This window comes from Elgaria multicarinata, chromosome 9 (genome assembly GCF_023053635.1).
Source record: "Elgaria multicarinata webbii isolate HBS135686 ecotype San Diego chromosome 9, rElgMul1.1.pri, whole genome shotgun sequence".
Lineage (NCBI taxonomy): Eukaryota > Metazoa > Chordata > Lepidosauria > Squamata > Anguidae > Elgaria > Elgaria multicarinata.
The window spans coordinates 3,400,026-3,413,722 of NC_086179.1; the positions used below are offsets into that span (position 1 = coordinate 3,400,026).

Genomic DNA, 13,697 nt, shown 5'->3' on the forward strand with positions numbered 1-13,697 from the left:
ATGAGAACAGCAGGTGTCTTATCTGTGTAGACTGGTACTGTCTCTGGAGGCTCTAACGAGCCGACATCCCAGCCTCTTCATCCAATGAGTAAGTGCGCCTGGGTGAAGAGGATCCTTAGGCGTGCCAAAGAAATGCCTGATTTATCACAACAACGTAGACCTATGCTATAGATTCCTATGATGAGAAGAACCGCTTTGTTACGAGTCGCTGTGCAATCCATCACTTGCTGACCTTGGCAGCAACGTCAAGTTCAGCTATGCTATAATTGTTCTTGTGCCCAGAGGTGCGGGTGGGTGTGTGTGTGGGTGTGTGTGTCCAGTTTTTGCAGAAGGGTCTTTTGTGCAGGAAGCTTTCGCAGCCTGGTCTGCTTTTATTGGGATATGCCGACGTGCTGAAATATGCCAATAAATTGAGTCTCCTTGTAAGCAAACCTGTGAGTTTGGCTACTTTTCTCTCCTTGGCAATCCTGAAAAAAACTGAAAGCCCACGGCCGGGGCAAAACGCTCCTCGCACCTCCAGACAACCTTGCTAGCAGCTGCAGCCCAACACATCTGGAGGGCGCTCAGTTGGGGAAGGCCGACTCATGCAACTGACGGCAGAAACTCGTGTTACAGAGCACAGGGGGATGCTGCTGAAAATCTTATTTTATTTATTTATTTGCAATCGCCAAAGCTCTCGGGGCGGTTGACAAAACTTAAAACCACAATTTACAGCATAAAATATAAAACACAAAAGCTTAAAACTATAATATCAAAGAACAAACAGAAGAAACCTAGTAGCAGTGCAGAGATTTAAAATAGCAAGAGCTAAAAGACTACTGGGGAAAAGAAAAGAAAAGATCTTTCCCTGGTGCCGGAAAAAGTACAACGCTGATGCTAGCCGAACCTCCCTAGGGAGCTCATTCCACAGCCGGGGTGCCACAGCAGAAAAGGCCCTGCTCCTGGTAGCCACCTGCCTCACTTCTTTCGGCAGGGGCTCACGGAGAAGGACCCCTGAGGATGACCTTAGGGTCCGGGCAGGTCCATACGGGAGGAGGCGATGCTTCATTTAACTGGCCCCAAGCCATTTAGGGCTCCGAGTGTTAACACCAGCAGTTTGAATCGGGCCCAGATATGGACTGGAAGCCAACGCAGCTGGAAAAATCCTGGCATCGTGTGAACTCAGGCAGCCCCAGGTAAAAATTCCTCCTGCCCCTCCACCAGAACATTGTGCCCAAAGTACCCCAGGGCCCACAGCCGTTCCGGTGAGCATTTCCAATGAAATGGGGAAGAGTCAGAGAAATGGGCACCGGGACCGTAGCAGGGCTCAGGGGAAAGGGCACCCTGGAAGGGGAGGAGGTCATTTCCAGGGGCAGCCCAGCGATCGTCACGGCATCTACTCCCGCCCTTGAAGTAAAATAAGCAAGCAGCGTTCTAAAAAAAGAATCGCTGGAGCTCCTCCAGGGTGGCCCCCCAGGCTCCACCGGTACGGGCCCGGCTTCGAGGGGCAGCCCCGAGGTCTCCTCCGCTGCACTTGACCTCCGAGCCAGGACGACGTCGGGCCCAGTGGTGAACATATAAGCTTATCTGGTTCCAATGGTTCGTTTCGATTTCATGGTTGTTTTTGTGGGGTTAAATTTTGCCGGTGGTCGTACCCTAACAGGAGACTGACAGATCTCACATGACCTTATTGAAATCAATAGATTTAAATAAATAAAAGAGCTTCGCCTGAGTCCCAAGTGTGGGAGCTGGCCTTTGGGGTCCTGCCTCGGCGGACGGATTGTATCCTAAAATTCATTTCTTCCATGGGGGGAAACCGTCCCTCTCGCCCCGCACAGCACCCCCCACGCCTGCAGGATAACGATGCTGCGCTTAGCGGTGCGCCCCCCACCCACCCCGGAACACGTACCTTTTTCAGCGCCATCACCTGAACGGCACAAAGTTCGCTGAGACACGCGGAGATCTTCTCCAGGGGCAGCCTGGCCAGCACCAACGCAGTCCCTGCCGGGCAAGAGGGAGGGAGGGAGGGAGGGAGGGGGGCAGCTCCGTCAACTGAGCCAGCCTGGAGCTCCCCCTCGAGAAGCAGCATCGCACACTGGTTAGAGCAGCATTCCCCACCACCACCACCAGCACATGGTACCCCTCCGGATTTCTTAAACTGCAACGCCTATCGTTCTCAGCCAGCAAAGGATGGGACTTGTAGTACAACACAAGGGGTGGCACATCAGGCTGGGGAAGGCGGAGTTAAGGATGCGGGGGAGGCCTGGATTCGGATCCTCGCGCAACCAGGAAGCGCACTGGTGACCAGCAGCCAGTTCCCCCTTCGCTCAGCCCAACCTACCTCACAGGGCCGTCGTGAGGACAAAAACGGGAGCTGCCCAGAGCTCCCTGGATATCGGGCAGGAGGGAAAGGCCATCGAGACAGAACCGCTGCCCAAGATCCAGGGACTGAGGCCCTCCCAAGCAGGCGCTGCGCAATGCTGCCGGACGCCACGGCAGGCTAATAACCCAGGCAGCCCAGGAATCCCAACCCTGATGGCGGCAGCAGCGGCAACTCTCCAAGGACGCGAGCAGATGCCTCCCACAAGCTTTCAACCGGAGACAGTGGGATGTCGGCCGTCCTGCGCACGGCTCCTGCAACCCAAGTGGTCTTCAGAGGATCAACTTCCATCTCTCACCTCTAGCTCAGCCTTGCTCAACCCGGCGCCCCTCTCGATGCACTGGACTGCAAGCCCCATCATCCCCCCGCTGGCCATGCTGGTTGTAAATGCCTCCTTGAGAGAGGGAGTGGTGCCGGCCTCTTTAAAAGAGGCGGTAATTAGACCACTCCTGAAAACGCCAAACCTGGACCCGGAAGATGTTAACAACTACAGGCCGGTGGCGAACATCCCTTTCCTGGGCAAGGTGCTTGAGCGGGTGGTTGCAGGACAACTCCAGGCACTCTGGAATGAAACGGATTATCTAGATCCATTTCAATCGGGTTTCAGGCCTGGTTTTGGAACGGAAACTGCCTTGGTCGCCCTGTGGGATGACCTCTGTCGGGAGAGAGACAGGGGGAGTGCGACCCTGTTGGTTCTCCGGGACCTCTCAGCGGCCTTCGATACCATCGACCATGGTATCCTTCTGGATGGGTAGTCTGAGCTGGGAGTTGGAGGTACTGCGTTGCAGTGCTTCTGCTCCTGCTTGGATGGCTGATTCCAGAAGGTGGTGCTGGGGGATTATTGCTCTGTGCCGTGGCTCCTAAGCCATGGGGTTCCACAGGGCTCTATCTTATCCCCTATGCTGTTTAACATATACGTGAAGCCGCTGAGGGTTCCTTTTCATCAAACCCAGGTGAGGCAGTGGCTGTTCTGAACCAGTGCCTGGGCACGGTAAGGGACTGGATGAGGGCTAACAAACTGAGACTCAATCCAGACAAGACGGAGGTACTGTTAGCGGGTGGTTCATCTGTCCGGCGAGGTGATGTTTGCCCTGTCCTGGACGGGGTTGCACTCTCCCTAAAGGATCGGGTCCGTAGTTTGGGGGTGCTCTTGGATCCAGAACTGTCACTTGAAGCACAGGTGAACTCAGTGGCAAAGAGCACCTTTTATCAACTGAGGCTGATATACCAACTGCGCCCTTATCTGAACAGAGATAGCCTAGCTACAGTGATCCATGCTCTGATAACCTCTCGTTTGGATTACTGCAATGCGTTATACGTGGGGCTGCCTTTGAAAGTGGTCCGGAAGCTTCAGCTGGTACAAAACAGGGCAGCCTGTTTGCTAACAGGGACTGGCCAGTGAGACCACATCACGCCAGTCCTTCTACTACTTCATTGGCTGCCAATCCAGGTCCAGGCCCGATTCAAAGCGCTCGTATTGACATTCAAAGCCCTAAACGGTTTGGGGCCAGGTTATTTGAAGGAACGCCTCCTCCCATATGCACCTGTCCGGACCTTAAGATCATTCACAAGGGCCTTTCTCTGTGAGCAGAAGGAAGTGAGGCAGGTGGCTACTAGGAGGAGGGCTTTCTCCGCTGTGGCACCCCGGCTGTGGAACGAGCTCCCCAGAGAGGTCCGCCTGGCGCCTACACTGTACTCTTTTCGTCGCCAGCTGAAGACCTTTTTATTCTCTCAGTATTTTAACACTTAATTTTAACTTAAATTTAAATTTTACTGTTCTAATTCTGTATTTTAATCTTACATCAATTTTTGCTGCGTGGTTTTATCCTGGTGGTGTTTTTTATACTGCATTTTGTATTTGGGTTTTTAACCTGTTGGTTGTTTTATTATGGTTTTAAGTTTTGTGAACCGCCCAGAGAGCTTCGGCTATTGGGCGGTATAAAAATGTAATAAATAAATAAATAAATATAGATAGATGGAACTTGGCAGTCCAACGCATCCAGCAGGGCGCTGGGTTGAGCAAGGCTGAGCTAACTTGCCTTTCCGAGGAGAATGACAATTACGTCCTGAAAACTTGATTCCTGCCTTTCTTTGAAACCACCCCTCCCTCCCTCCCTCCCCGCCTCCCCTCCGGTGACAGGGCCCTGCTGCTCGGCTTGGACAGGGCGGGAAAGCGCAGACCTTTCAGGAGTCCCACCGCAGCTTCCGGCGAGAGCATGAAGGAGTCCAGCGAACGGGCGATTTCCAGCAAGCCGTTGAAGTGCTGGGCCATGTGGTCGCGGCACACCGAGCAAATGTTGTGGATGGCTTTGGCTGCCACCGAGGCCAGTGACTTCTCGCACAGGCCCTTCATCAGGTAGCCGAGCACGGGATCTTCGGGGGGGGGGGGGGGAAGGGGGAGGAGAGAAGAGAAGAGAGAGAGGGAGAGATTGAAACCTAGCAGCAAAAGGTCAGCAACGGGCAGCCGTTCCTACTCCAAATAAAGCCAAGCCCGTGCTAATTGGGGGCGATGGGAGATGTAGTCCAATCCTTCTGGAGGGAGCCGGGTTGGGGGAGGCTGCACTAGGCAAGACAATGGGCCCGTTCAGATGACATGCTAAGCCAGTGGTTCCCAAACTTTTTCAGGTCACCGCCCCCTTGGTTCCACAAACACATGCCCAGTGCCCCCCTACCCTACACCATAAAAATCATTATTCAGAATAGTGGTTTTCAACAACCCACTAACAATAAAATTCAAAACAGTAACAATTAATTGAATATTTATTCAAAATCCGAAGCATCCTCCACAGGCTTGCCGAGGGAGAGAGGGAGGGAGGGAGGGAGGGAAAAGAGAGCAAACGCCTCTGTTTTGCAGCCAGCGTGGCGGGGCACACCAAGCAGGCGATGTCTCTTCATTAGCATTTTGGTGCTTTTGAAACTTTTCAATTCACCGTTAAAAGGACTCTTCTTAAACGGTATTAATACATGTGTGGATTCTTCCCCTGTATGGCTTGGGACCAAACTACCTTCCCCCATAAAAACGTTCCTGGGTGTTAAGACCTTCTGGAGAGGCGCTTCTCAGAAAAGACCACCTCGAGCGCCCCTCCTGCTGCCCCTTTGCCTCTTAGCACCCCCCTATGCAATCCCACAGCCCCTAAGGGGGCAGTACCGCCCACTTTGGGAACCACTGTGCTATGCCATGGTTCGGCCGTTTACCCTTTTGTAGCAAATGGTTAGTGTGTTTAAACAGTGGTTATGTAGCCACCAGGGTTAGGAGTGGGACACATGACATACTAAGCCACGGTGACCTTGTTCAGATGAAATGCTTAAGCATCTGAACTAAACATTATGGCTTAGCGTGTCATATGAACCATGGCTTAAGTGTGTCGGGTGAACCATTCCTAACCCTGGTGGCTACATAACCACGGTTTAAAGACACTCACTAACCATCTGCTGCAAAAGGGCTAGTGGCCTAACCATGGCTCAGTGTGTCGTCTGAACAGGGTCAATGAGCAGTCATGTTTTTTCCCAGACTGGCTGGCATGGCTTTCTAAACCAACAATTAAAACTTCAACTGATTCGCCCAAGCTGGCACCCAAAAGGGACACGCTGCGATTCGGGCTGGCACTGAAACTTCTGTGCTGGAAAAAAGGGTGCTGGAAAGCCGCCCCCCCCGGCCGCAGCCAAAGCCGCCCCCACTCTCCTGCCACTCACCTAGGAACTGGGGGTTCCTGTCCACCACTTCGCTCATTTCGCCCACCAGCTCGATGCTCGTGTAGCGGACCGCCGTGTGCACCGATTCGGGGAGGCGCACCACCCCGTCCAGCACCTCCACCAGCGTCGGGTTGTTCTCCCTGCGGACAGAAGGAGGTCGTTCGTCACCCGCCAAAACAACTCCACTGACTCCTGGAGGAGAAGGCTATCAAGGGCTACTAGACCTGATGGTTGTGTGCTACCTCCAGTATTTGAGGCAGTAACCCTGTGCGTACCAGTTGCTGGGGAACATGGGCGGGAGGGTGCTGTTGCACCATGTCCTGCTTTGTTGGTCCCTGGTCAACAGCTCGTGGGCCCCTGTGTGAACAGAATGCTGGACTAGATGGACTCTTGGTCAGATCCAGCATCAGGGCACTTCTGATGTTCTTAGGACTCTCCAGGGTTTCCGAGATCGTCTTTTCTCGCGCCCTCCACCCTTTAAAGCCGGGGCTTGAACCTGGAACCTTCTGCCGGCAAGCCATGTGCTCTACCCTTTGAGCTGCAGCCCATCCTCATGGACATCGCCCCTCCGTCCCCTTTTTTCTAGGCAACACAAGCAGATCCGCGTTTAAACACCCAAATTAGCTGCTCCAGCTGTTCTCCTGCAAGTTCTGGGGGCAAGGGTGCCCTCTGCTGGTAAAACGTGAGGCTGCTCCAGCCAGCATTTGGGACGAGCAGCGGATGCGGCGGACCGGGAATCTCGTGCTCCGGAATCGCACGCTGGGAAACGCCTGCAGACAGACAGGCAGGACCGGACACGGCTGCGGCAGGCTGAACGGCGCTCCCTCTCAGCCCTTGTGGAATGGTTCCATCCCACAATGGCCATTTCTGAACCTCCGGCTTCTGCTCCGTTTTCTAATCTCGCTCTGCAGCTGGTCGCCTCGGTCTGATTTTCAACGGATTGCTTTACCGCTCCGTTGATCATCTGCTGTACCAAACTGCTGCTACCGAGTCTTCAAAGAGGAGACGGGTTTTAAAAACACTCACAAACAGGGCGAGAGACGCACGGTTGTTTGCGGTTGCTGTTTTTAAGCGAGGAAGGTTGTGCGCCAGCCTTTCTGGGCTTTTCGCCCTCCAAACCTTCTAGCTCAGCGGTTCTCAACCTGTGGGTCGGGACCCCTTTGGGGGTCGAACAACCCTTTCACAGGGGTCGCCTAAGACCATTGGAAAACACATATTTCTGATGGTCTTAGGAGACTGTATTGACTGAACTATGTCATGTATCATCTTTTGTATTATTAAAGCTATTGTTATGTATTATTTTCATTAGCAAACCATCCCATGACAATGGATCGTGTAGAGAAGAACGAAAATAATTTTATGGTTGGGGGTCACCACAACATGAGGAACTGTATTAAAGGGTCGCGGCATTAGGAAGGTTGAGAACCACTGTTCTAGCTGGATATTCCCATTTTTATTTTATTTTTTAATATTGAAGAGGCAGCCTCTCCAAGGGCACGCCCCTACCTTTAGCTACATCCCCTGGCCTACTCTCTTATCTGGACGAAGATAGCCTAGCTACAGTGATCCATGCTCTGATAACCTCTCGTTTGGAATACTGCAATGCGTTATACGTGGGGCTGCCTTTGAAAACGGTCCGGAAGCTTCAGCTGGTACAAAACAGGGCTTCAGCACGGTTACTAACAGGGACTGGCCGGCGAGACCACATCACGGCAGACCTTTTCCAGCTTCATTGGCTGCCAGTCCAGGTCCGGGCCCGATTCAAAGTGCTGGTATTGACATTTAAAGCCCTAAATGGCTTGGGGCCAGGCTATCTGAAGGAACGCCTCCTCCCGTATGTACTTGCCCGGACCCTAAGGTCATCCTCAGGAGTCCTTCTCCACGAGCCCCTGCCAAAGGAAGTGAGGCAGGTGGCTACCAGGAGCAGGGCCTTCTCTGCTGTGGCACCCCGGCTGTGGAATGAGCTCCCTAAGGAGGTTCGCTTGGCACCTACATTATATGCTTTTAGACGCCAGGTGAAGGCCTTTTTATTCTCCCAGCATTTTAACAGTCTATAAATAAATTTTAACTTGGGTGTTTTAAATTTGTAATTTTGCATCGCTGCTGTTTTTATCTGGTTGAGCTTTTATATTGTATTTTATAGTATGGTTTCATACTGTTGTTTTATACTATGAATGGTTTTAATTTTTGTGAACCGCCCAGAGAGCCCTGGCTATTGGGCGGTATAGAAATGTAATAAATAAATAAATAAATAAATACTCTCTGCCACCAAGAGATTCAGACCTGAACGAGGCAAAAAACTGCAGGCCTCTGGGGAGGGGAGCTGCAGCCCGTACGTTTCAGGCGCACGGTGGGCCAATGGGTGGCCATCCCTGGGCTGGAGCTGACCTGCAGGCTCTTGGCTGCTTCCTGGACTGCGTCCACACAACGTAGATGCCACGGGGCTGAGCCCCACTGCCCTAAGAGCCTCCTCCCCTTCCCCCCATCCCGGCCGAGTACTCACTGATCCACGCTCTTGGCTATCGAAGCCATGATGAAGAGAACGGCTTCCGTCACTTCCCAGGGAGGGTTGCCCTCTTTCAGGGTTGCGTAAAGCTGTGAAGGACAGACGGCGATCAGCCGGGCTGAATGGCGCAGCAGGAAGAGCTTTGGGTAAGAGGACGAGTGGGGCAGGAGGGAGAGTCTGGGATCCCCAAATCATAGAATCATAGAATAGCAGAGTTGGAAGGGGCCTACAAGGCCATCGAGTCCAACCCCCTGCTCAATGCAGGAATCCACCCTAAAGCATCCCTGACAGATGGTTGTCCAGCTGCCTCTTGAAGGCCTCTAGTGTGGGAGAGCCCACAACCTCCCTAGGTAACTGGTCCCATTGTCGTACTGCTCTAACAGCCAGGAAGTTTTTCCTGATGTCCAGCTGGAATCTGGCTTCCTGTCACTTGAGCCCGTTATTCCGTGTCCTGCACTCTGGGAGGATCGAGAAGAGATCCTGGCCCTCCTCTGTGTGACAACCTTTTAAGTATTTGAAGAGTGCTCTCATGTCTCCCCTCAATCTTCTCTTCTCCAGGCTAAACATGCCCAGTTCTTTCAGTCTCTCTTCATAGGGCTTTGTTTCCAGACCCCTGATCATCCTGGTCGAGCATTTCCATGGCTCCCCAGAGGCTCCTGTGCCGCAGAGCCAGAGTTCGCAGCGTGGGCCGGCTCAGAGGTGGAGCGGCTTTAGGGCACCAGGGCAGCTACGTCTGAACACAGTCCCGCGGGGTAATTACAACCCCCAAGAGGGACTGAGCGGCGATGGTGGGCCACCAGCCACGACTGATCTGCATGGGGTCAGATGCGCCCCAGGGGCAAAACAAAGCCCCCTTGGAGGGGCCCTCAAGCCGGAAGCAAACGCTGGTGAGTCTGCGGCAACCCCCAAGCCACACAAGGCCAACCCCCACCTTCGCCCCCCCCTCTCACCTGGGCAAAACATTCCACAGAGCCGACCAGGAAGATCAAGTCCTTCACGAGGTCCGACACCCTCATCCGGAACTCCCCGAAGTCGTCTGTCTCCTCGGGGATCCCTTCCTAGCAGAGGGAAAGGGAAGGTTTATTTATTATTGCATTTATATCCCACCTTTTTCCCTCCAAGGAACTCAAGGCGGCGTACATCCTCCTCCTCTCCATTTTATCCTCACAACAACCCTGTGAGGTAGGTTGGGCTGAGAGTCTGTGACTGGCCCAAAGTCACCCGGTGGGTTTCCATGGCTGAGTGGGGACTAGAACCCAGATCTCTTGACTCCCAGTCCAGCGACCGGTGGAGACTGGTCCCTGGAAGAACTCCGGCTACACAGCAACAGAGAGGTCAGCACCTGCCGGCACGTCCGGAGCTGAAAGACCATCCAAGGCCTGCAAATCGTGGGTTTCTCTGGGCACAGGTGGAGAGGGCAGCTCTTTTCAGGGGGAGGGGCACAGGGCCAGCTGGGGAATCCGACGAGGGCTGCACAACAGGGAGGAGGTGGTTTACCCTCCCTACAGGCCAAGATTTCAGCGTGCCTCTCTGTGCCCCTCACGGCTCAGCTGGATTCGAACTGGGAACAGCCGAGGAGCTCCCCCCATTCCCATCAGCTTGGGGGGGAGAGAGAGGCAGGTGATTTAAATAGGGAGGGTGGTGCACAGGGAGGGTCTGCAAAGCCACCAAAGGGCTTGTGGGAATGCCACTGCACTGGGGAAAACAACGGACAGGGAGAGGGAACCCCTCTGCCCACCGCCTTCCCCAGGACAATTGGGCTCTCCCAAGATGGCCAAGCCGCTGACCAGCAGGCTTGGGGGAGCGACGTCTCAGCATCTGGGATGGACAGCATGGAAGACTTCCAAGGGAGGCGTGCAGCCCACCCAGGGCCCACATTCAGCGTAGGCCGAAGCCTCCAGGCCCCCTCCGGTCGCAAAGCCCATGACTGAAAAACGTATAAACCTCTTCCCCTAAAACCAAATCCCGACTTCACAGTCCTGAAGCGTGTGCCCTGCTGAAAAGTACTTTCCAGGCACGTCGGAAGTTTGTGGCTTTGATCTGATTCTGTTGCACAGGCAGAGGAAGGCGTGAGGAGTCGCACTTGGAGAACCAAAGCGGCCGAGTGAGTGTTTTCACTCACACACAGGGCTACAAAACCAAGTTTTCAAAGGCTCTTGTCTCGTTCAGTAATGACTGAAGCAGGTTTCATTTTAGTGCTCATAAAAAGGCAGGCCTATGAAGCCAAGCTATCTAGACTGAATCCAGTGCAAAGTGCAAAATGCATATTCCACCACCACCCCACCGCAATGCAAGCTTTCCTTGTGCAAAGGAAGCGAGGCAGGTGGCTACCAGGAGAAGCAGGGCCTTCTCTGCTGTGGCACCGCAGCTGTGAAATGAGCTCCAGTTCGCCCGGCACCTACACTATACTCTTTCAGACGCCAGGTGAAGACCTTTTTATTCTCTCAGCATTTTAACAGTCTGTAAATTTAATTTTAACTTGGCTGTTTTAAATTTGCATTTTAAATTTGCATTTCTGCACTGCTGCTGCTTTTATCCTGGTTGTGCTTCGATACCATACTTTATATCATGTTTTTATACTGTTTGTTTTATACTTTGAATGGTTTTAATTTTTGTGAACCGCCCAGAGAGCTCCGGCTATTGGGCGGTATAAAAATGCAATAAATAAATAAATACATAAATAAAGAGCTCTCCGTTTCACAGGTACACTAGATGGGCTGTGCCACTCTTCCATATTGCCTTTCCACTTCCTCTCCCCTTAACTAAACAACTTGGGACCAGGAGACCTGAGAGAGCTCTGTCTTCTCCCTACCAACCTGCCTGGTCACTGAGGTCATCCGAGGGCCTGCTCCTGGTGGTTCCACCTAGATCCATCCTCCGATTGGAATCCACCAGGGGAAGAGCCTTCAGCGTGGTGGCCCCCCTCCTGTGGAACTCCCTGCCTCTGGAGGTCAGGCAGGCGCCAACCTTGGACTCCTTTCGGCACCTCCTGAAAACGTCTTTATTCCAAGAAGCCGTTCCTTAACATGCAGCCTTGGATTTCTGTTTTTGCTTCTTTTAAATTTTGTTTTAACTGCTTTAGTCTGTTTTTATTTTCATTTTACCTTGTACACCGCTCTGAAATCTTTCAATGGGGAGCGGTATATAAATATTCTAAATAAATAAACTAAGAGGGGGGGTCATTTCCAAGGTATTGACATGGCGATGGTGGGTCAGGCAGTCCTCTTTGCCTGAGGAAGAGCAAAGGAGAACGGCCCTTCTTGAAGGAGGGAGGGAGGCGCTCGCTAAACCCACACAAGGAAGAGAGAGAGAGAGAGAGAGAGAGGATCAGAGGCTGAAGAGCAGCCTTGCAAGTGAACCTAACCAAGGGACAACGTCGCTGGAGTTCGCTCCCTGCAGCCACGAGGAAAAGCTGCAGGCGTGTTTGGCCAAGTGGGAGGCGGGAGGCGGGTCAGAGGTGGAAGGGCGACAGGCTTACGTGGTCCGGATCCAGCTGACAGTGCCGAGCCAGTGCATGAAGGAGCCTCTGAATGTAGGCCTTGAAAATGCTGTGGATGACGGCGTCCTCCGTCTTGTAAAGGTGCTCCCCCAGCCGGTACCAGAAGTTGAAGGAAATTTCTACCACCTGTTGGCAGAAGAGCCTTTGAAGCGGACGCAGCCCAGTCCTGTGCTCTCGCTCTCTCGTGCCGCCCAACCCTCCACCTGCCTCCCATAGCCCACCGCCTCCCTCTGCAGTCTCCCTGGCCTTGGAAGGAGGTGAACTGGTGTGGGCAGCAGAGGGTGCCCTCAAGCGAAGGCCAGGGGTAGGGGTGGTGGCTTCCTACCTCGTACTGTGGGTGGCCTGCGCAGATCAAGAGCAGCTCTATGGTCCGCAGGTCTCCCAAGCCGTGGCCCGGAGTACACACGATTTTATCCAGAAAGGTCTCACAGAGTTCAGTGAAGATCCGGCAGTAATTGAGAACCCTGAAAGGAAAGGCAATGAGATGGCCCACATCACAGCAAGGCCACAGAGGGGGCAACGGAGGAGGAAGGTCACTGCCCCCCCCCTTTAACACCTCCTCCAGCTCCTTATAGAATCATAGAATCATAGAATAGCAGAGTTGGAAGGGGCCTACAAGGCCATCGAGTCCAACCCCCTGCTCAGTGCAGGAATCCACCCTAAAGCATCCCTCACAGATGGTTGTCCAGCTGCCTCTTGAAGGCCTCTAGTGTGGGAGAGGCCACAACCTCACCAGGCAACTGATTCCTTCCCAGGAGCTGCAGCCCCATCCCTTCCCACATTCCTTTTGGGGAGGGGTAGAGATGTGAAGGCCTGGGAAAAAAAACCAGAAAAAATCGGGAAAAACCCAGGTTTTCCCAAAGCCTTTTTTGGGGGGTTTCCTGAAAAATTGAAAGAAAAATGAAGAAAAAATGGATTACGGGATGTCTTATTTTAGGATAACGAATAAAATATTTAAGACAAGGTGTTCAGATATTTACTTCTCCAAATGATTTCTAAAAACTATGTACAGTATCAGATTATTACAATTTCTGTGCACCGAGAACAAGCAAAGTCCTAGGTGGCAAACTGAGACTACAACTCTCAAATGCAAGAGCAAGATGCATTTCTGCCTCTAGGGGGCAGCACTGCCACTGAAGCAGAGACTGATAGTGGCGGCGATCGCTCAGGAAATGAGTCTGATTAAATTCCATGCAGATTCATTGACTCTTGGTCCTCGCTTTTTCTCAGTTCTTTTTATGGGAATGGGAGTCTTTCTGTCCGCTTGACACTGTGGAGGGCTAGCGGAGACATAAATAATTTTCTTTGTTACTTATGTTGGTGGTTTCCTCTGTTGCTGTTTTTTTAAATTATTTTTTGCCTGTTTCTGATGAACTGGCAAAACCAAAGAGGTTCCTTACAGTCCAGGTGTTCCTAACAGACAGCCGTCTGTCAGGGATGGTTTAAGGTGCATTCCTGCATTGAGCAAGGGGTTGGACTCGATGGCCTTAGAGGCCCCTTTCCAACGCTACTTTTCTATGATTCTATCTAGTTAAACGCTAGACCAGCCTTCCTCAACCTGGGGCGCTCCAGATGTGTTGGATTGCATCTCCCAGAATGCCCCAGCCAGGCTGGGGCATTCTGGGAGATGCAGTCCAACA

General features: G+C 52.7%; 1 protein-coding gene across 4 annotated transcripts in view; it reads right to left on the reverse strand.

Moving 5' to 3' along the window:
• Window positions 1-13,697, reverse strand: part of TNPO3 (transportin 3) — a 63,242-nt gene that overhangs the window by 17,929 nt on the left and 31,616 nt on the right. For all 4 annotated transcript variants that reach the window (XM_063134610.1, XM_063134609.1, XM_063134608.1 and 1 more), the window contains exons 7-13: window positions 12,383-12,521; window positions 12,037-12,183; window positions 9,509-9,616; window positions 8,556-8,647; window positions 6,053-6,192; window positions 4,541-4,732; window positions 1,889-1,980 (exon numbers count right to left, since the gene is read on the reverse strand). In XM_063134610.1, the coding sequence (XP_062990680.1) occupies window positions 1,889-1,980; window positions 4,541-4,732; window positions 6,053-6,192; window positions 8,556-8,647; window positions 9,509-9,616; window positions 12,037-12,183; window positions 12,383-12,521 (910 nt within the window). The remainder of the gene's footprint in view (window positions 1-1,888; window positions 1,981-4,540; window positions 4,733-6,052; window positions 6,193-8,555; window positions 8,648-9,508; window positions 9,617-12,036; window positions 12,184-12,382; window positions 12,522-13,697) is intronic.